The sequence below is a fragment of the Scophthalmus maximus genome, chromosome 19, assembly GCF_022379125.1.
Source record: "Scophthalmus maximus strain ysfricsl-2021 chromosome 19, ASM2237912v1, whole genome shotgun sequence".
Taxonomy (NCBI): domain Eukaryota; kingdom Metazoa; phylum Chordata; class Actinopteri; order Pleuronectiformes; family Scophthalmidae; genus Scophthalmus; species Scophthalmus maximus.
This window is the reverse complement of record NC_061533.1, coordinates 18,756,632-18,776,859: the sequence shown is the minus strand read 5'-3', so window position 1 is coordinate 18,776,859 and position 20,228 is coordinate 18,756,632. Positions and strand designations below refer to the sequence as shown.

Here is a 20,228-nt window from a genome sequence, read left to right as displayed (position 1 = left end):
GGATCTACACGTAGAGCGTTTGTAGATCAAGCACCAGAGGAGCTTCTTTTATGTACAGGTGGAGACGAGACTGTTTGTAGAGGCTTGCAGTGCGACATAGGCAACAGGACAGTATTTAACTCTTTCACCAAAATCACAGCTTTTTTCATTATGATCTTCAGATTAACAACGTAATGCATCTTGTCTTCCGATGGGTGTATAGTGACTTCCATGAATGCATAAAATTGCATGTAAAGTGTGAGACCTTTTACCTGTCATGGTGTAGTTCCCACTGCTCTGGTGCTCATAATCCGGCCTGCCCGTGGTCCTCCTGCTGACAGGCAAATAAGCAACATGCACAGTCAACTGATCTACACTATTTCATTCAGTCATTTTGACGATCATTTTAAAAACACACGAAATGCACGGGAGGGTTGTTTTTGACAAAAACACAACAGGCTTTCAGATCTGTCTTCAGTCAGAACAACACTGAAGTAAGAGGCTGAATCTGAAGCGGAGAAATGTGGTAAAAGTTAAACCGTGCCTCAGCCCGTGCCCAGAGGCTCAAACAGACCTTTTAACACGGGGTTTGGGGCAGGATCTGGTTAATTCTAGAGGAACAGAGAGATTCCATTATTCAAGGGAAGTCTGTTTATTTTTTCCTTTTTTTTTTTTGTTTTACCATTCATGGCCTTGTATTACAGAAAACAGCACAGAATGCACTTTGTGGGCAGTTGAAGTTAACAAACCATATAAGATTGAAATCCTCATCAATCAAGCTATCATGAATTACACCCTGTGACTCACCCCTACGGATCGATAAATCCACAGCAAGCAGGAAGAAAAAAAATTCACAGCTTGAAGAGGGCTGCATAACATGACATGCTCTGAAGGGAAAATGAGCTCCGAGATGGCATTATAAAACAAACGATCTCATAATGATAATGCGAAGCAGTTGGCGATATAAAAAAAAAAAGGAACAAAAAAAAGTGAACTGCTTTGAGTAGAGGACACACAGGCATGCAGTCAGAGTTTGCTGTGAAAGAAAGAGAACAAGGCAGACGAGGATAAGATGGAGGATGCAGGAAAATAGTGCTGCATTATAACAAACGCACGACAGATTTTAGAAATGAGCAGGTGTGAGGCTGCAAATAATGAAGTGTGCATCGCGTTCTCTATTTGGTCTGTTTATGGATAACATAATCAATCTTTGCATGCACGGGGTGTAAAATCAAAAAATTTCTAAATTTAAGACGGATCATATATTCGGATGGTGCCGCACGTGAGTTGTGGCTTATCTCTGCCGATGAGATAAATAAATGCAATAATTTCCATCAAGAGCAATAAAACAAGACTTCTGACAGGCTGTGGTATTTATGAGCTGAAGCCTGCAACTCAGATTTATTTGCAATGAAAGGGTCGACTTTTCTCCTCCTCATTTACATCCGCATTTGGCCATGTTAAATCCAGGCCAATGGTGAATTTTTAAAAGGTTGGCATCAATCTACTGGGAGCGATTGCCATATTCCACGCAGACTTCTTTTACCTTGCAAAGGTTGATTCCACGGCTGAGGCAGAAAGGTACACATCTCTCAAAGCACAGAGACTGATAACATGGAGGGGAATGGTTTAAATGTCCTATAAGGTGTCTTTGTTTGTGTCGTGAAATCAGTGCTCACAAGAGACCAAAAGAACAAAGAGAAAAAATATCAAGGCTGGCTCCTTTTTCTATTCAGGTATCTGAAAGAGTGAAAGTGGAACTTAAAATCCCAAAGACTCGGCGTGAAACCAGGGAAGTGTGCTCGAGAAACGCTTTTCTACTGGCATCCTCCAGGGTTGTTTTTCCCATCTGTCTCAAACACAAAACTGTCTTAATCCAAACTGGTGATTTCTAAATACAATTTTAGGTGCATTGGAGAGGGTAGCATATGGCAAATCAATTAGCCAACTAATTCTTAAAACAAAAACATGGCAAATGCATTTGCTAATCAACAGCAGTGTCGGGGCTCATATTATGTCGGCCACTGGAGTTTTGACAACAATTAATCCTCATTTCAGGCAAGGAGAGCCATATTGACACATATTCCTAATTTGAATATTCAATTATAGTGTAGTTCCTCATCAAATTATGGTAAAACTGGGAACGCGGCCTGAGCGATTTACGTAATTACAACGCAGACCAAGAGTCTTATGTTCCCTTGAAATCTGCCGGAGTTAAAATCATATTAGTGCCGTAAAGCAAACCACAGCACTGAGCATTACATGACAACATGAATTACGGCTCAACCGATTTATTCCATTTCTTTTTTCTTTTTTTTCCGCGTGGCGTTCTTCTACGTCGTTCCACATGGAATAAAGAAAAGAGAAGGAGTTGAGGAAAGTGGGAGAGACAGTGGGGAGAGACGAGTGGTAGTCAGCGGAGAGGTAGGATGAGGATGAGGGTAATATCACTGAGGAGCCAGAGCTGCGATACAGGGAGCTGGAAGCGCTTGTTTTGACACACATCCAGCCTTTCCCGTGACAACATCTCCACACCTTCCTCTGTGTGCCGACAGTGCTGCTTTGTGGGAGCCGCTTTCTCACCCATCATTATCCTCCTTTAAGTTCGGTGTCAGGTGTTGAAAAGGGGATCTCTCTGAATTCGGTGGCAAATCACCGAGCAGTCTGAGCCCATCAGATCTCGGCTGATCATTCGATCATCCCTGGCACCCGCTCCGCGGCGCCGCGCTTGATCTCCTCCACTTTTGGCAACTTTTCTGAACACAACAAAGTAATGAGCGAGATTGAGCCGGGAACGACGATTGTTCCTCGGCGCCTTGGACGGGAGATGTTTCGGGCGACACACTGACAGCCACAGTCTCTTTCGCTCACGAGTCGCGTGCAGTGGGAAGTCTTGGTTAACCAGCGTGCAATGAAAGCTGATACAGTACTCGTGCAGAGCCGCGGCAATGTGCGGCGTGTCACAGGTTAGAAGACAGAGCAATCCAAAGCGTATTGACATGCATGCCAATTCTGACATTGATGACTCTCTAGGCTTCACGTGTGGAAGAAACAGCCAAGCGATGCAATGGGGGGAAAAAAGATACTTGGCCTTGACATTTTTATCGCTGCACGGTTTGATTTAAAAAGTGTCCGTGTGTACAATGGCCTATTATTCTAAGAGAAATGTCAAAAACCTTGATTCTGAGTGAAGCGAAAGAAATTGCAATATTAGGACGAGGCTAATTTATGCTAGCAGTCACTGTAGAGGTCAGATATCAGCCTCAGCAATGACAGTTTTATCAGGAGAACAAATGGCAACGTTGGCCAGGAGAAGAAAGGAGGGGGATACTTTACTGGACACATTAAAAGGCTGACCGGATGGTGCAGGTTTTTCACATTATAAAGTCAGGGAGTGGCTGATACGGTCTGTCTTGACAGATAACAAGCCAAAGTGGCTGACATCAAGCTGCAGCCATGAATCAAAGCAGAACAGTGTTGCCGGTTGAAACGCTTGAGACAAACTTGATAAAGAGACATTAAAACACACAAGGTTCAAATGCATTTGCATGTCAGGCTGCTCCAAAGGGCCCCACCCTTACAGTTTTAGTGGCTCCGTATGGTGCAACAGCCCGGGCCAATAAGAAATAACTATTTTAGCTTTAGTGTTTATCCTTGATCTTACTTTACGAAACTCGTAAGACTCCTTTTTACAGGGTTTCTGCCGTTTTCCCCGAATTACATTGAAGACTTTTAAATGCCACACAAAATGCAATGTAATACCCCCTTTCACAATCGCACGACAGAAAACAGACAACATGACCTGGAATTCTTAATTTATATGTCATTCTTTTTAATACTTAAAAAGTATTTTATCAAATTCATTAGTTACTGCTGCCTGTACTTGGATTAGTGGAAGACATGGGATGGATCAACCAATAAAAAAAATTATTTATTGATCTATTCAGACTTGCTAATCAATTCATCCATTTAAGGAAAATCATCTATTTTGATACTCAATTGATAACTTCCGACCTAAAAGTAAAAATCAGGAGCTTAAATTTTGCTGGTTTAAGCTCCTGAAATGTGAGGATTTGCTGCTTTTCTTTGTTTGCCTGTATATGACAGTTAATTAAATATTGTTTGATATATTCAGACCGTTGGACAGAAAATTACAAGCAATTTGAAACCGTCACATTGGGCTGTGGGAAGTTTCGGTGGGCATGACAATACTGTTTGACTTTTCAAAAAATGAACAAAGAATTGGTTAATTAAAAAAATGGACGATTCGTCAATAAGAAGACGAATCGTCTTCTTATGAAAATGAAAATGAAAATTTTAATTAGTTAGCGCCATACTCTTCTAAGTTTATGCTTAAATCAACATCTGCCCATTACAGGACAATGAGCGTCCAAGCTACTATAGACAGTAGTAGTGACAATTGTTACACAGGTCTTATTGTGCTGACTAAAAGACAAACACAAAAAATTACAGAATAGCCTCCTATGTGTACAATCCCACTTTTAGTTTCTAAGTGTGCAAGATCTCCTACAACAATCAGAACCAAAAACATTTTATAACTAACATTACAGTTTACAGCAGGTAGGAGAAAGTGTTTAAGACTTTTGTAAATAGAATTTCAAACTCCTGAAAACAGTCTGAAACCTATTTTTTAGGTAGCGGAATGCAAAACTTTGTTAAAGCTGTCCAACACTTTGAGATACTCTGCTTTCAGCTGACAAAACAGCACAAAGGCAATTCAAACACAACACGCTAACCTTGATGCAATAACTATGTGCATCCCATAATGATGCAACACCCTGCAGTTACTGTGTACCGCAGCCCTGCGCTGTTCAAAAACCTGATTTGCAGTTTACATTTGTACACAACTCTAACAAGCTCGCGCTGCCTGAGGCGACGAAACATTTGAGAGGGATCACTGAAGCTTTCAAAATTATAAGGGTCATTAAAAATTTACACATTATTGACTGTATTTAAAACATCTTTTCCACTGACTGTAAAGAGCACTTAAATTTAAGAGGTGCTATTCTCCAAAGGCCATAAAGTTGTTATAGATAGCCCGAAGGAGGCATGGAGGAGAGAATTTTCTCTTGCTGAATATGAATAAAGTATAGTGGGGTGGTACTACACAGACAGTTACACTGTAGTGCTGTACTTAGGCAATCAGTGAGCTCGAGGAGCCGATTATGAATCACTGTGTCAAACCATCTAATCTGTGGCTTAAAAATAACTACAGAAATATTTATAGCTGTATGTATGGCTGTCTCAAGTACATGTAACTACACAGAAAGGATGCCAGATAAACAGTCAAAGGACTGCCACTGTCTAAATTGCCCACAGTGCCGTCCTTATGTGTCAGTGCATTATGGATGGAAATACTCTAAAAGGAAGACTCTCTGACTGTGGAATGAATTTTAATGCTAATACAAAAACAGCAGCCTGTGATCTCAGCAGGCATCAGGAGGGGGTGTGAGTCGCTTGGAGGTGCAATTTATTCCAACCTCTGAGGCCTCACCAACTTGAAAGTGGACTTCAAAAGAACTGAGGATTACCGGTAAGAGTTACGAGGGCGCACATATGGGCCTTGGCTCTCGCCATCACTTCAACACATCAAAGATCATTGACCATTGACTCCCGAAATATGGACGATTCACAAAACTACAGGCAGTTTGAACTTTAGTTTTTAAATTCACGGCTGTCCATTTAAATGTTCTCATCCCGTCGCGTGGCCATGTGAACAGAAGCCCTGTTTTGAATAGGCCTGCTGGCATCCGGCGCTCTGGCCTGTTGTGGGTTTTAAGTGGCTTTTACTCAGCCCAGCACAGGATGGCAAAGCGTAGCATTTCAAGCTGGCAAAGCCACTGGCGGCCCGTGCCAAACTTCCCTTGCCTCAGCACCGCCACACCAAAAGGAGTCTCAATTGTTTATTTACAATTTGCTGTGGAAATCCCCAAGTTCTTCATTGCGATAAATAATTGAGCTGTTTGATCTGGACACAGTACAAAGGGTTGCTCCATTCACTCTGAGGCCTGAGGCGGAGGAAGGCTGAGCAGCGTGAGCAGAGGCGGGGGGACACACACTCCAGCATGGCGGAGATCTTGGAGCTCTCCTCCCTTCCTCTGCAGCTGTCGCTCCCTCTCCGGGCTACATCTCCTCCTCTTTGTCTGCACAGAACAACACTCCTGTCAACGCACTCGGAGGAGCGACCTGCGTCTGCCTCCCGGGACACTCCACAAATAGCAGGAGTTTAGCCCTCATTGAACTCGTGTTCTTGTTCAGGGGATCCTGTCTAGTTAGCCTGTCTCTCCGGTTCACCCTCGCTACGTCGTTGTCCAGCCACAACCTTTACGGCAGATTGCCCGGGAGTGATCAATTGCCTGTGTCTTCATTGTCGCACATATGCTACGGAAGCGTAACAACGGCTCCAGAGTAGAGCGTGTGAAATGAAGAGGAAAGAAAGGAGGAAAGCCGAACATTTAAAGAGTCGCTGCAGAATTCTGTAATATTATATTACCTTGCTGTGTTGGGCAGGGTTTCCGGGATCGCTGTGATGGACGTTTCCTGGGACGTCTGATGATGGACGACATCTCCGGTTCGATACCATATGCCCATATTGTTAATCTCACTGTGTAAAAATTGAATGAGAAACAACATACAAGGAGTGTTTCATATTTTTGAAGAGCTAGGTTTGTAATTTAATTAAAAAAGTTTTATAGTGTACGAGTCACAAAGTACGGTAAGTAGCAAAGGATACAAAACCATCGTGACTGAGTTCAGTTCTGGTGCCAAACAACTCACCCCAAACATGTATAGTTAACAAGATGGGGTTTGGACTTTGCGACGATCTGGATGTCATACACAGCCGCCTCAGCAGCTGCACGAGGGATGATTTTCACACACAGCCTCCTCTTCCTCATGGCAGTTTCCTCTGATGAGCCAGGTACACACAAGGGTGTCAGACAGGAATACATGGTCGCATATTTAGTCCTGTCTTCCCTAAGTTTCTGGCTAAAAAAAAATTCCCAACATTTTCAACCTCTAGGAGACATATTCATAAATTCAACTTATTCTTTGCTATTTAGTCTTTGTCTGTCTCGGAATAAAAGATGAGCTAATATCAGTTTCCGCGTGACTTGCTATGCTCAAAGGGAAATGACCGGACAGCAAAAAGTCGCAAAATCCACAAGCATTATTATCATTTTTATCATTTTAGGAGGTAAAATGACAGAAGCGAGTGAATCCTCCATCAGCTTTAGTGCACAACGGGGATTTGAAGTGGATATGCTAGATAGAAGCTCATACATAATGCCACATGTATACATTAAACATGGATTCACATGAAGTAATAAAACATTAAATTACACCATAGCCAAACACAACATAATCTCTTTTCTTCATTCTGGCAAAAAAAAAAAGCATTGCCATGCTTTCCTATATTGCATCTGTGCGTCCCTCATTTATTTCCCCAGCAACACTAGAAAGTGCAGTGTAAATGCGATGATAATAAAAATAATAAACAAGCTGTCCTCACTCCCCACACCAAAATATTATTACATTTCCAAGGCATGGCTAGTGAGGGGGAAATACATAGCACTCAAAAAGCACTAAAGCATTGGGGAATGCATTTCATTAATATTAGATAACCCCCATCCACTCGTCCTCTCCCCAAATAAATACATAAATAAATAAGCCTCTCATAAAGAAAAGCACAGCTCCAGCTGAGATAAACAATGACTCATGATTCTCTTCTCTTGTACCTCCAGGGCAAAATGTTTATTTTATTCCCACAGTCTGCCATAAATTAAGCTAACCTGCACCCATAAAACATTCACTATCTCAAGCAAAGCTGCCCCTGAGGACCTCCTCGTAAGCTGGTCGGAGAGTGAAAAAAAAAAGCAGAGGAGGCGAGCAAGCCGGTGGTTGGTATTGACTGTTTACTTACTTGTGTCCATCGTTTCTTGCACAGGTGTGAAGCCCTCTGGCAACACGTCCTTAACGTCAGTCAGCTTCATGTCCGCAACAACGTCGGGCCCCTGGAAGACAGAGAGCACAGGCAGGAAATCTAACGTCATGTATGCAAATGCAACTTTTAAAAGGACAGAGTGCACGAAAGAAAAGAAAAAGGTTAGTCTTTCTTTTTTTTTTTTTTGCAGGGCTCAGTTAAGAAAATGTAGAGATAATAGAGTCAATGATTTACTAAAAGCTCAGGAAGTCTCTAAAGAGAGGGGTTGACAAAATAGCTGAAGTAATTACTCTCTAATAGCCTTTTTTTTTTCTTCTTTTTTTTGCAGTGACAGAATGCCTCTGTGAACTTGTAATCATTCTCAACCTTTTGGCGAGAAGCTGTGGGATGATGGGAGACAGAGCAGGGCGGTCTGATCAACAGAATGGGACTGGTTAAAAACAATCAGGCACTGTGTAGTTGACATTTTCAAGCATGACTCTTCCCTGCCTCCCATTACATTTTCATTTTTTGCCATAATAAATTGCAATAATACACAGCGGCCGTGGAGAGTGGGGCGAGCCAGGCGTGACGTGATGCGTCCGAAAAAGGCTGGATTCCACTGCTACTGTTGCCAGATAGTCATTACCATTAGAGACATTTTTTATTCATAGTTTTTATACTGACTTAAGGAGGAATATGGATGAATGTTATTACTATGCATGGAACCTTTTTTAGTGTTTTCCTCTTTTTACCGGAGAGATTTTTTCCATCAGGGCCTGACAAAAGGGGCTATCTACCTCTAACCTAGAGTGTGATAAATCACAAAGTATTTACTTCCCCCCCCATAATTCAGGGGCTAATTTTACAGAATCTGTTTTTGTCAAAGACAATTACAGTGGGAGCCCCATTGACTGGCAGACAAAATATCCTTTGTTGATGGCTCTGTCATGTTTTATTTGTGTCAAACTCTTTCAAACAATGTGGACACACATTTTAAGATAATGTACAGGAACTAGGGGGATGCTATTTGTATGCCAGATACTAAACTGAGGAGCAGATTGAGCTCAGGCATGAGGCAGCCGTTACCAAGATACCTGACTTTTAGAGGACATATTGTATAAAAAAAAATAATAATGAAAGACCTGATTAAGCCCTGAAATTGAGCTGATGCAAAATAATAACTAAAATGCAGGTTTTGTTTACAATTGTGTCTGCATTATCTATCTGCATCCCAGGGAAACAAATGAATAGACAGCCACTAGTAAGCTGTATGAGCTGAGGTTAGACAGGCTGATCATCCAGCAGGTGTATTTATGGCCACAGAGCTGCTGACAGCCATTCAACAACATTTCAGCTGTAGGCTGCATGCAGCAGACGAGGCCGAATGTGACTGGTGTTGCACTGTATACTGATACTACAAAGGTATTGTGATACCCTGCTGTTACAGTATGATATTACATTAGGTACTTTACTGGAATTCTAAGGAATTTTAACAATTATTTTATTTAATAAATTGCTACACCTGGGCCCAGTTGTTCAAAAGTTATCCAACTGGATTTTGGATAATGGATTGGATCTAACCCTATCTTGAAAATGGGCTGTTCAAAACTAGAAAATGGATTATGGATTTGGATTAGATGACGTAATCCAATCTTGGTTTTAATACAGATCAAACCTTCAGTTTGCGTTGTTCAAAACGTTTTGGAAGGATTGGTATACTTTGATCGACAAAATCTGAATTATTCTGATCCCAGCAGAAAGGTGGATTCAGAATGGATTTCAGGAACAAAATGCTATGTACAGTGATAAAGTAGATTGATTAGAAAGTGGGCTTTTGGTACAGTAAAGTTACACTAAAATACTTTGTTCCCCTGAAATTATCCTAACATAGCTGTCAATATCAAACAAAATCTATTCAATTTAAACTTCCATTTATCACTTTATATTCATTACAATCACTTATTGTTAAAAAATGGTTTCTAACAATTGCATCACTTATTGCATGTCCAGTCAGACCCACATTATGAGAAAAAATCAGGAGGTTTGTCTGAGTCTTCAGCAAGTAAATGAATAATACACTTTTTTATCTATTTGTTGTGGGTCAGACAATTTAAAAGATATTGTTTTCTGATTTCGTTAAATAAATCAACTTTCAGTGACTCCACTGGCTATTCTACCTGTTGTTGTTTATATACCTAGCAGCCTTCTGTGTGATATGCAGTTCCACTGAGATCACTGGTAATCCAGATTTGGTAATCCTGGAAGGGTTGGATCGGGATCAGGGTGATCCAATCCAATGTTGCTTTGATAAAACCGATACGAAAGTTATTTGGATTACGTGATCCTGGATAGCAAAAAATAGGATTGCCAAATCCGAATAATTTTAATCCAGATAAAAACATTTTGAACAACTGGTCCCAGGGCAGTTTTTTTTTAATTTATGTCATGGTGACACAACTATGGCTGCAAACTCAAGTGTCCTGTAGTATGCAGATCGAAAACACCAGTTATAAATGATCGATTTGTGCTCAACCAGAGCTGGGTAACGGTAATCATTACTTACAAAATGCCCTCAGAACGCAGACCTCCACCAAGACGTGTAGGTGTATTGAGTCTCATTTAAGTTAAGAGGTGATATCTGGTTGCAAATATAAAGTTACCTTTTAAAGAAATAACATTAACTCAAGTATATAGGGGACATGAGAATATTGCACACCATGCAAAACCCTACATAACAGTATGACCATGATCTAACAACACAAATAATAATTTATTGTTATAAATTCACCTTCCTTGGCACAGGCCTGCGCTACTTTGTATTTATTCAAATTAGATTTTTAAAAATGACAATATAGACAATGGGCTTGTAGTACTGTTTCAGTATCAGTGTTATCAGTCTCGAGATATTAACGTAAGTATTGTATAGAAGTCAAAATTATGGTGTCATGGCAAACTAAAAATGACAGGATTATGAGAAACATTCAGAAAAGATCACTTCCGCCACAGAGGAGTCGTTTTCACTGTTTTTCTCTACTGAGACACTGTTGATTGAATAAATTGGAATACTCAGCATACAGCTCATTGTTGTTTTCATGAATAAATATAATAATATCCTCAGAAAAGCCTACGACATGGAAAAAATCTCACTATAATTCGTCTGGAATATGTATTCAAATCAATTATATGTAAAAGTTCAAAACTGCACTGCCAACGATGGCCTTTTTAAATGGGACTTTCACTGCATCAAAGTGCAAAGTGCATTAAGATATTCGGTTGGCAGAAAACTGAGATAATAACTGCTGGCAGACAAAAAATAAAAAGCGCTGCAGATGATGTGCAAGATGCATAGGGAAAGGAAGAAGTTTACATTCACACTTACAGCTTCTCTGGTGAAACAGAGGTAGCGAGTGACCTTGGATTTGAATAAGGCGTCCTTCCACAGGTCGGCGTCAGAGCCATCTGTTGTTTGTGCAACCTACGTGGAAAAAAAGGGAGGGAAAAAAACAAGGAGTGAAAAAAAAAACATCCAGGAGGTGGGATAAAGTTAATGTATGTATGCCACAAGCGTGTTGCTTTTGCCTCTTCCCTTGCATACTAGCCTTAATTAACGCTTGCCTACACTAGCGCTCCATCTCATTAGTGCTCTGTGTGGGTAAAGGAGTCTTAGCCTCCAAAAAGGTGGCTAAAAATATCATCCCTTGGGACCAGGCTGATTAAAGATGCCCTGACAAGGATCTGCCCTATTAAGGAAACCAAACTTGAATGTGCTTCTGTGGGAAAGCGGGGATTATATTTGGGGTAAATGTGGAATGCATATTTTTTTAAAGACCTACTGTTGTATCCCAAGACACAAGTAAACTGAGAACACTGAACATGAATATGTTTATCCACACTATGTGGATTCATTCTATTATTAAATGAGACAATTTTTCGCAGAATAAATTACAGAGGATTTAAATAAAATCCATACATATGGCTAAATAAGTCTAAATTCTGAGATTGTAAGCAGCTTGTCATTCGTAGTTGGAAATGATCAGTGGAGGCAGTAAAAAAATAGATTGCATCATATTGTAAGCATGTGGGCACTACAAGTCAAGCTCAAGGTCGTTAACAACTTTGCTATGTAGATGTAGCAGTGGAGGGCAGAACAATAAAGCAAAATATAACCTGCCGACTGCATCGCCAACACTCTTCCACCGTCCGGGCAAATACGGTTGGCTGAAACGTCATGTTCCATTGGCTATCATGTGAGAATCACCTAAATAACTGCCAGAGATATTTTCTAAAGGGATCCTTTACAAAGAAGAGTCAATCTAATGAGGTTCATTCAAATGAAGAAGTCATAGATCTCTGCACCCACCCACACACATTACCCCCTTGACAATAATGATGAATGACCCTGGTGACGGGTGGGGGAAACATGGCATGGGGAGATTCATGCAAAACCACCACTGACTAGATGAGATGAGAGCAGAGACTAGAGTGGGGGAACAGAGATAGATAGTGGGATGAGAGAGAGAGAGAGAGAGAGAGAGAGCAGAAGATGAGCGGGGAGAGGGATTGCGGGGCATCTCCAACAGCAGTTCCATGAAAGGTCCCAGAAGGAGCCAATACATCACCAGCCTCCCTCTTCTTTACAAGACAACCCGTCTTGGCCACTTTTTCCAGGTCAGTAGCCAGCGCATCCTGTCAGCGTAAACAAAGGGCTCGCTTTGTGAAACCCAAAGTCAAGCTGAGGAGTAACGAGGGCACGGTCCTCCTAGGAGGCACCTCAGGCATCATCCTGCCACAGCCACCGGCAGCTAGGATGCTACGCAGCTTGAATTTGAAACGCAAACTGCTGAGCTACGGCAGGAAAGGCATGTGTAAAGTTGCCGTGGCTCTTCTCTAATACTTTCAGGCCTGCCACTGTCTGGCTCCATCATTACAGACTTCAAGAGGAACGTCACATGTCTAATAAGACACATCATGGCTATGATATTAAAATATGGCTGCATCATTTGATGTAAAATGCAGTGACAGATTCAACTACCACTTCCTAAAATCTTACACTCAGAGTGATCTAAAAGCCCACCTATGAAACAAGTCTTTAGGGGGAGCTGAATATTCCTGTGAAGCATCTCTAGAGACCGACACCACCACCAAGTTGCTGTGAAGCACTGAGAGGCACAGCTGTGAATACAAAGATACAAAAGCACACCATAAAAAAATCTCTACAGAGAGGAACCAGGTGGAGAGGACATAAGGAAGATAAATAGAAAAAAAAAAACAGAAAAAGAAAAGAAAAGAAGTTGAAATGGATGCTGACTTTTAAGAAATATACATTTGCAGCTACTTTGAAGAGTTATTTAATTTTCAGGGATAGTTTGATATTTTGGGAAGATTGAGCTGAAATTTGAATACTATAAGTCTGTGCATGAAAGCTACAGTGTGTAATATTTAGAAGAACGTATTCACAGAAATTGAATGTATAATCACCTGCAAAAAAGAACTGATGTTTTTTGTCAACTTTGAATGAATATAGCAACATTAGGGGGACCCGACCTCTGCGTAAATTGCCATGTTTGCTAAATCGTGTGTTGTGCTGCGTTCTGGTTCCACTGCGACTTGGGAGGTCGGAAAAAAATCACCACCCAGGGGTATAATGGAACGGAGCATTAAATATGGTTGCAGAAAACGGTCCAGAATACGTGCATTCGCTTTGAATTTCCAGCGCTGCGGGAAACCAGAAATGGAATTAGCAGTGCGCCACCACAAAGTGGCCTGACAAAGTGTCGGAATGCTTAGTTGGTTTCGGTTTGCAACTTTAAGCAAGGAGCTAACATTCGAGCCAGGGGGCAATTAACTTCGCTTAGCTAAAGACTGGAAGCAGAGGGAGCAGCTAGCTTGGCTTTAGTCAATGTGAAAAAGATGACCCAGTGGTAGCCCACTTCAAAGCTCACTTATCAGCACATTATACACTTTGTTAAAAAACTCAAAATTGTCATTTTGGATGGACCTCCAAGCTCCAGCTGTTATTTGACAAACAACCACTTCTGTGCATTGTCTCTGCTGACAACCACTCGGTGACTTAATAAACATTTTGACATTTCTGTTAGTGTACAAACAAAACGAGAACAACTTCACCAGGTTAGTTAGGAGTCCTAAGAGGTGCTGGCAGGTTTATTTTGAGTTTAAGACAGAGCTTCTTCCAGTTGTCATGCTAAGCTAAATGCCTTTCTGGCTACAGAGCTCACAGACATGAAAATAGTATCCATCTTCTCTCTTAAAGAAAACTAAATAGCCTCACCAATATGTCAACTTACACCGTTAAAGTACAGGTGCTTTCTTTTGAAAACAGGAACATGCAGTCATTGGGTCGGTAAACCCAGGCATTACAGCTTATCAGAAGCTAGCGCTATAGGCTTCTACAAATAAACGTCCATTTCGTTAACGAGTCTATGAGCAAAAGCATGTCAAATGCCCAGGTGAATCTGAAATGTACACGCACATCCCCTTTGCATGCTGTGCACAGAGCGTGAGTGTGCAGGAGTCTACTGGTGGCGTTTGATGTCGGGTGGCTGCTGGTGCTTCGGCAAAGCTCCTGATCCCAGTGGAGCAGTGTTTGATCTGGGCCTGCGCTCTCTTGTGTTGGAACAACTTGCTCGAGTTCAGAGATGTGAGCGCACCACGTACCAGAGAGCAAAAGAGTCAATCAGGCCTTTGATCTGCAGTACGGAAAAGTACGGCAAGTATTGGAAAGCAGCCAGCACTGAGGAGGAATTTTTTAAAAGGAGTCTAGCATAGGAACGGAAAAAACAAATCAATACAGCGTTAAATCCGGAGACGTTCCCCTCTCAGTGCTGCATTAGCAACACTGATACTGAGTGTTGGTATTTTGTTTGTATTTCAAGTCTGCAGATGAAAGACCACATAGTGATCATAGTAAAAACAGTGCTTCAGAGACTGGAAGGCCTTGAACTTTATCGTGCAAGATGACTTGAACTTTACTTTTTTTCATAGGTATACCATTGATATTTTATGACCTTAACGATAAGTTTTATATTTTACAAAGGAAAACATACACAACTGAAGTTTACCACTGAAATGATAATATTATGTATATAAGAATAAATATCATATAGTAAGAACGGGCTTTTAAAAGCTATTTGTAGTGTAACCCTGTTTCACACATTTTAGTGCCTTTGTTCATCATCTGGGTTCCTCTTCCAATGTTTCCAAAAAGTAACAGTCGGCATCTTGGTCAAACTGTAGACCAGTTATAAAATCATACCCCACTGCAGAGCATCTCTCCCACAAGGCTGCGGACAGCCACTGGTGAAAATGCCAGTGCTGTCCTCTTTTTTCCTTCACCCGACTCTACTTTCATCAGAAGTACATTTGTGGTTCGCTCAATGCAAGACAAGAGCCGGTTTGTAAAGTGTACAGCTCGCCACACTGTTGCTCCTGCATTGCCCTGTATTCTGTGAGGGAATTCACAAAACGCTAATTGATACCAGTTAGCGTTAGCTCACACTCTGCGCTTGTAATTTATTCATAGCATTGTGCATTCATAATCCAAATCATTAACCAAAAACATAAATAAGCAGTTGTATGTAGTGACATGAGGTGATTTTCTTCACTATTGAATGTAGTAAACGTTTCCTATATTCATCTATATGCAGGACCTTCCTATATTCATTTAGCATCTTCCAAATTTCCAACTGCTGTTGTACAACCTTTAGATTAAAATAGAAGACTTTACAATTCACAGAGTAGCCCTAAATAGAGCAAATCAGTGCCATATTCAGCTTTTAACCCCCTAGAACATGCACAGTATTTGCAAATCAGCTGAAATGTATTGGCGCACTGGAGCAGCAGAGGCGGATGTCTGATGGGGTTTCTCTTGTTTGTCACCACTGCGTGGTGTGTACACAGTTTCCCTGCCGGTGGCTCCATTCCTGCTGCCAACCCAACATCATCTGCCAGATATTAGAACAAGATGGGTGTGCAGGGTGGAGCAGGAAGAGATAAAAACTGGGGGGAAGAGGGAGGCAGCGGGTGAAAGCAAGAGAGAGAGAGAGAGAGGAAGAGAGATCTGCCCTTGAGCTTGTTTTGTGCTTTTTTTAAACTTAAACAAACTCTTAATTTTTAACTTCTCTAACTCTTTCTCAACAAGAGAATGCTCATGCAAACCAGACGACCCTGCTCTACTTTAAATCCCGACACATGCCTATTTACGGTGTAGTTGTTGTGTACGTGAGTAAGGGAAACAGGGGGGTTGAGTATAATAACTCTGGTGGGCATCAACCCAACATAATTAAACGCTTGCCTCTGGTGTGTCTGTAATACTGGTGGCAACCAGTAACAATGTCAGGAAGGGAATCCTCCTCATCATCAAAGTAAATGTAATGAATAAGTCATCTAACAGTTCTAAGTAAAGAAAAAACACCGTGGAAAGCTGCCACCATCGGCTGTACATCATTTCATAATATCAGTTACAACAATTACACTCATAAACAATAGAAGAGAGCAAAACATCTAATTGAAACTCAGATTTATAATGGAGATTGGAAAAAAAAACTTCTATGTTTATTACAAGCTTATTAAACCAACCAATATATTCAATACATTGAGTCTTTTTTTAGTAATTTGAAATGAGTACTCACAACATAGAAGCCATTAGGGGCCTTATTGAGTGATGTGATGACTCCAACTGCAGAGATGGGGTCAACAGGCTGCTGGCTACTCGTTTCAGACATGTTGGAAATCTGTTAGAAAACCAGACAAGTCTCATCAGACCAACGCTGGAATAACTTACCTGTCTGCATACCACTCAATTAAAAAAATTTAAAAAACTGATTCTAAACATGAAAATGCAAGCACACAAAAAAATACACTAAATGAGAGTATGAGTGAGAATAATGGGAATTGCATCCTTCTGGGTCAATACATGGAGAACAGACAAGGTTTTTCTTGGCTAAAATGACCACATTATTGACTTCTTGATGAGGCTAATTAGAATCCAGAAGAAAAAGTGGCCGCCTAATCCAGACTCAAATGACAAGTGAGACCAGTGACAAAACAGCATTTGGAGACCACGCAATGACTTCACCAAATCACAAATTAGGCAGAGTGATCACATATTTTCAAGGAAGTCCCAATCAATTGCTATCTATTCCTGTCTAAGGGAATTTTGGCCTAATGGGTATTCAAGCCTTTTACAGGGTGAGTGGCTTCGCAAAGGCTCCCTTATGCAACTTAATTAGATTAGGCTTAAAGCCTTCTTGTACTAACTGACAAAGTTGCTGCATTCAATCTTGATGTTTACGAAATCCAGTGCAATTACACAGATCAAATTAGGGGATTTGCTCCAGAAACAGCTGTCTCTTTAACAAATGTTAGAAAGCTGTACTTATTCAAATGAAACGGGATGGCAAATTGGCTAATAGGATGAGGGATCTCTTTGTAACATTCATTTATTCAAAATGAGCTTTGTTTTCCAGCACAACATCAAGTCTTAGAGACTTGTCCTGCAAGACCAAAGAAAAACTTATTCCGGTCTCCCATGGCTAACACCACTGTGTACTCCTCGTGGTATAGGAGTACACAGTGACAATAAAGACAAATATATACAAATATAAATATATATATCACCATATATAATAGTGTGTGTGATGTCTTTAGCACACCTACACTGTCGCCCATGAAGTTGGAATAAAATATTTCTTACCTCTTCTCATGAAATGATTGTGACAATGTCATTTATTCTTGATATATAAAGTGTATATCTTGTCAAAACTATATTGATCAATCTCTTTCAAACATATCACAGTGAAAATTAAACCACAATTAACCTTTGCAAACTGTTACTATTCCAAGGAAATCAGGAGAGGCGATTCTAAAGTATGTTGGGGCCCCAGGCGAAAACAAATCAAAGGGGGCCCCTCGAACCAGCGTTAATCACCCTTATGTAATAAATAATCGATTTATTCAAAAACTATTCATTGTTTAATATTTACATTTCAGGGACAAATGTCATTTAACATAATTCCAATACAGATGATGAAAGATGTGTGCTGGATCCTGCACCATGGCTACTAAGGTTTTTACCACGCAATGAAGATTTCAGTTTCATAAACCCACAGGCCTACTCCACAAACATCAAAGAAATGCATTTAAATACACTCACCAACACAGTAAACAAAAGAAATAATGTGACGCTAGTGGATGTTACATTATTCAAGTGTCTCTCCTCCACAGTTAAGGCTAGACTAGCAGCATTTAGTTATGTAGTATTATATTTAATCCTTATTATCTGTTCAATTTACCACTGTCTTGCTTTTTTATATCCTCTTCCTGTTTTTTCTTCTTTCGTTTTTCCCTTCCAGAAGGGTAACTCCTCTTAATTTTTTTGAGTGGCATTTGTTGGCATTAAGTTTGTTTTACATCAATTGCAACAGGAGTCATTAGAGTCAGGGTGGGCCCCCCTCAGGGGGGGTCTCCTACTGTCATTGCAAACTTTGCGCATTGTCACTGCTGTAGTTATTAAGTTTGTCAGCCCTCGGGGGGCCCCCTACTGACCTGGGGGCCCCAAGCAGTTGCCTGCCTCGCCTGCTGGCAAGCGGCGCCTCTGGAAATCAGCAATGTTGGCTTGTTTGTGTCCGTCCTGTCGGAGTGCAAGCACTCTTTGGCGTATTGCCAGTTGCGTCGGACGAGGCATAGCCTAGGGAACTTCTGTGTCAAACTTGGCTGAACATTTTACAGCCAATTCGGAAAACGTTGACGTGTGATGTCTTTAGCACACCTAAACACAAGGCGTTAAAGGCATATTACATATTAATTCTACATCAAAATGTAGAATTGTAGGTTAATATGTATGGCATTGTTCTATGATGCCAACTTTATGATTTAACATACAGTAATGTTGAGCAGGTCGACTTTCATTTCCTCATACAATCACGGGTGAGAAGCGAAAGAGAAATGTAACTTTTCCAGACAAAACACTTGAGTAAGCTAACATATGACTATGTGATTCACATAACCAGCCTCATATTCATATACGGAATTAATGCAATTAACTGAAAAAGACAAAACTATACATCCAACAGCACTATGTTGTATTTAGTGTCATGTTAGGGGACTTTATTTTGCCCCTCACTCTTTCAAACAACTCTGTTCACGGTTGTATTTAGCTTTTATTCTTTCCTGTTAACTGCGTAATAGACGTGTGCAAACTTTGCGGCAGAGCCCTTCGTAACGGCCCGCGACTTAGCGGCTGTTTCTCAGAGGTAAACGTGGGAACTCCTGACTGAAGTTAACCCTTTAAAAACAAACTGTCTACGCTGTCACTCAAATGAGTGACGCTAAACAAACGGAGTGGTTTTATTTCTAACCTGTGTCAACGTGTTCTTTATTCTTTTTAACCTGTTCCAACGTGTTGTTTGTCTTTACCTGAGGAACCGTGTCTTCCTGCTGAGCCCCACTCTGGACTTCACCCCCGCCAACCACGGGGAGGTAAATACTTCCGGGTGTCAGGGGGAATAAATAATTAACCAAAAATGCCTGCATGGTAATGCTCAGATGATGATGATGATGATGATGCCGTTGACAATGATGATAATGATAATGATGATGATGATGATTATAATAATAATAATAATTTGTATTATTATTATAATTAGTATTATTAGTATTAGTAGTAGTATCAGTAGTAATTGTAGTAGTAGGAATATCAGAATAATAAGAAGAAAAGAAAAAAAAACTTAAAATAATTTAATCAATGAAATATGTTCCCATGCACCTATTAATTAATTTAAATGTGGGTTTTTTTGTGAAAGCTGTCTTGAAAAATCATTTTTGGAGAAGTGATTTGAATGTATCTTAACTCAAGGGTCCATCCCCGCAGGCAAGCTCACTCACTGTAGTTCCCTTTTATAATTTCAATTATTTGTCGTTGCTCACGATAAATAGGCCGATCTTAAATTGGGAGTCAATGAGTGCGCTGCACAGATTTTTAATTAAAACCAATGAACATCTTAAGGGAGCACTATCAGAAAGCCATACGAATGGTAAACCTGTCCATTTACTTTGTCAGAGTGCACGTAGAACTTAAAGGCCTGGGCTGACAATGCCCTGTGGTAGTATTTCTTTGCAATAACTTGTGAGAGACATCTTGGCTGTGGCAGCAAAAGGAAGGTTGTGCTTCACTAAATGACCATCATTACATGGATCTATCTGCAGGTCAAGCCTTCTGACAGATGTTTGTCTGTCTGATCATCGCTTGTCATTACTGTAATCAGATCAAGTAAGATCAAAAGCATTT

At 40.7% G+C, this 20,228-nt stretch overlaps 1 protein-coding gene across 10 annotated transcripts in view; it reads right to left on the bottom strand.

Annotated features, from left to right (window-relative positions):
* mvb12bb (multivesicular body subunit 12Bb) overlaps positions 1–19,480 on the bottom strand; it is a 35,296-nt gene extending 15,816 nt beyond the window's left edge. For 6 of the 10 annotated variants that reach the window (XM_035640536.2, XM_035640538.2, XM_035640544.2 and 3 more), the window contains exons 1-7: positions 19,358–19,480; positions 16,573–16,674; positions 11,304–11,399; positions 7,922–8,012; positions 6,778–6,907; positions 6,494–6,604; positions 252–313 (exon numbers count right to left, since the gene is read on the bottom strand). In XM_035640536.2, coding sequence (XP_035496429.2) covers positions 252–313; positions 6,494–6,604; positions 6,778–6,907; positions 7,922–8,012; positions 11,304–11,399; positions 16,573–16,674; positions 19,358–19,474 — 709 coding nt within the window. In that variant the 5' untranslated portion in view covers positions 19,475–19,480. Of the gene's footprint in view, positions 1–251; positions 314–6,493; positions 6,605–6,777; positions 6,908–7,921; positions 8,013–11,303; positions 11,400–16,572; positions 16,675–18,487; positions 18,700–19,299 lie in introns of those variants that run through there. The other 4 variants (XM_035640537.2, XM_035640551.2, XM_035640543.2 and 1 more) reach the window with 3 other exon arrangements.
* Between the last annotated feature and the right edge of the window lie 748 nt (positions 19,481–20,228).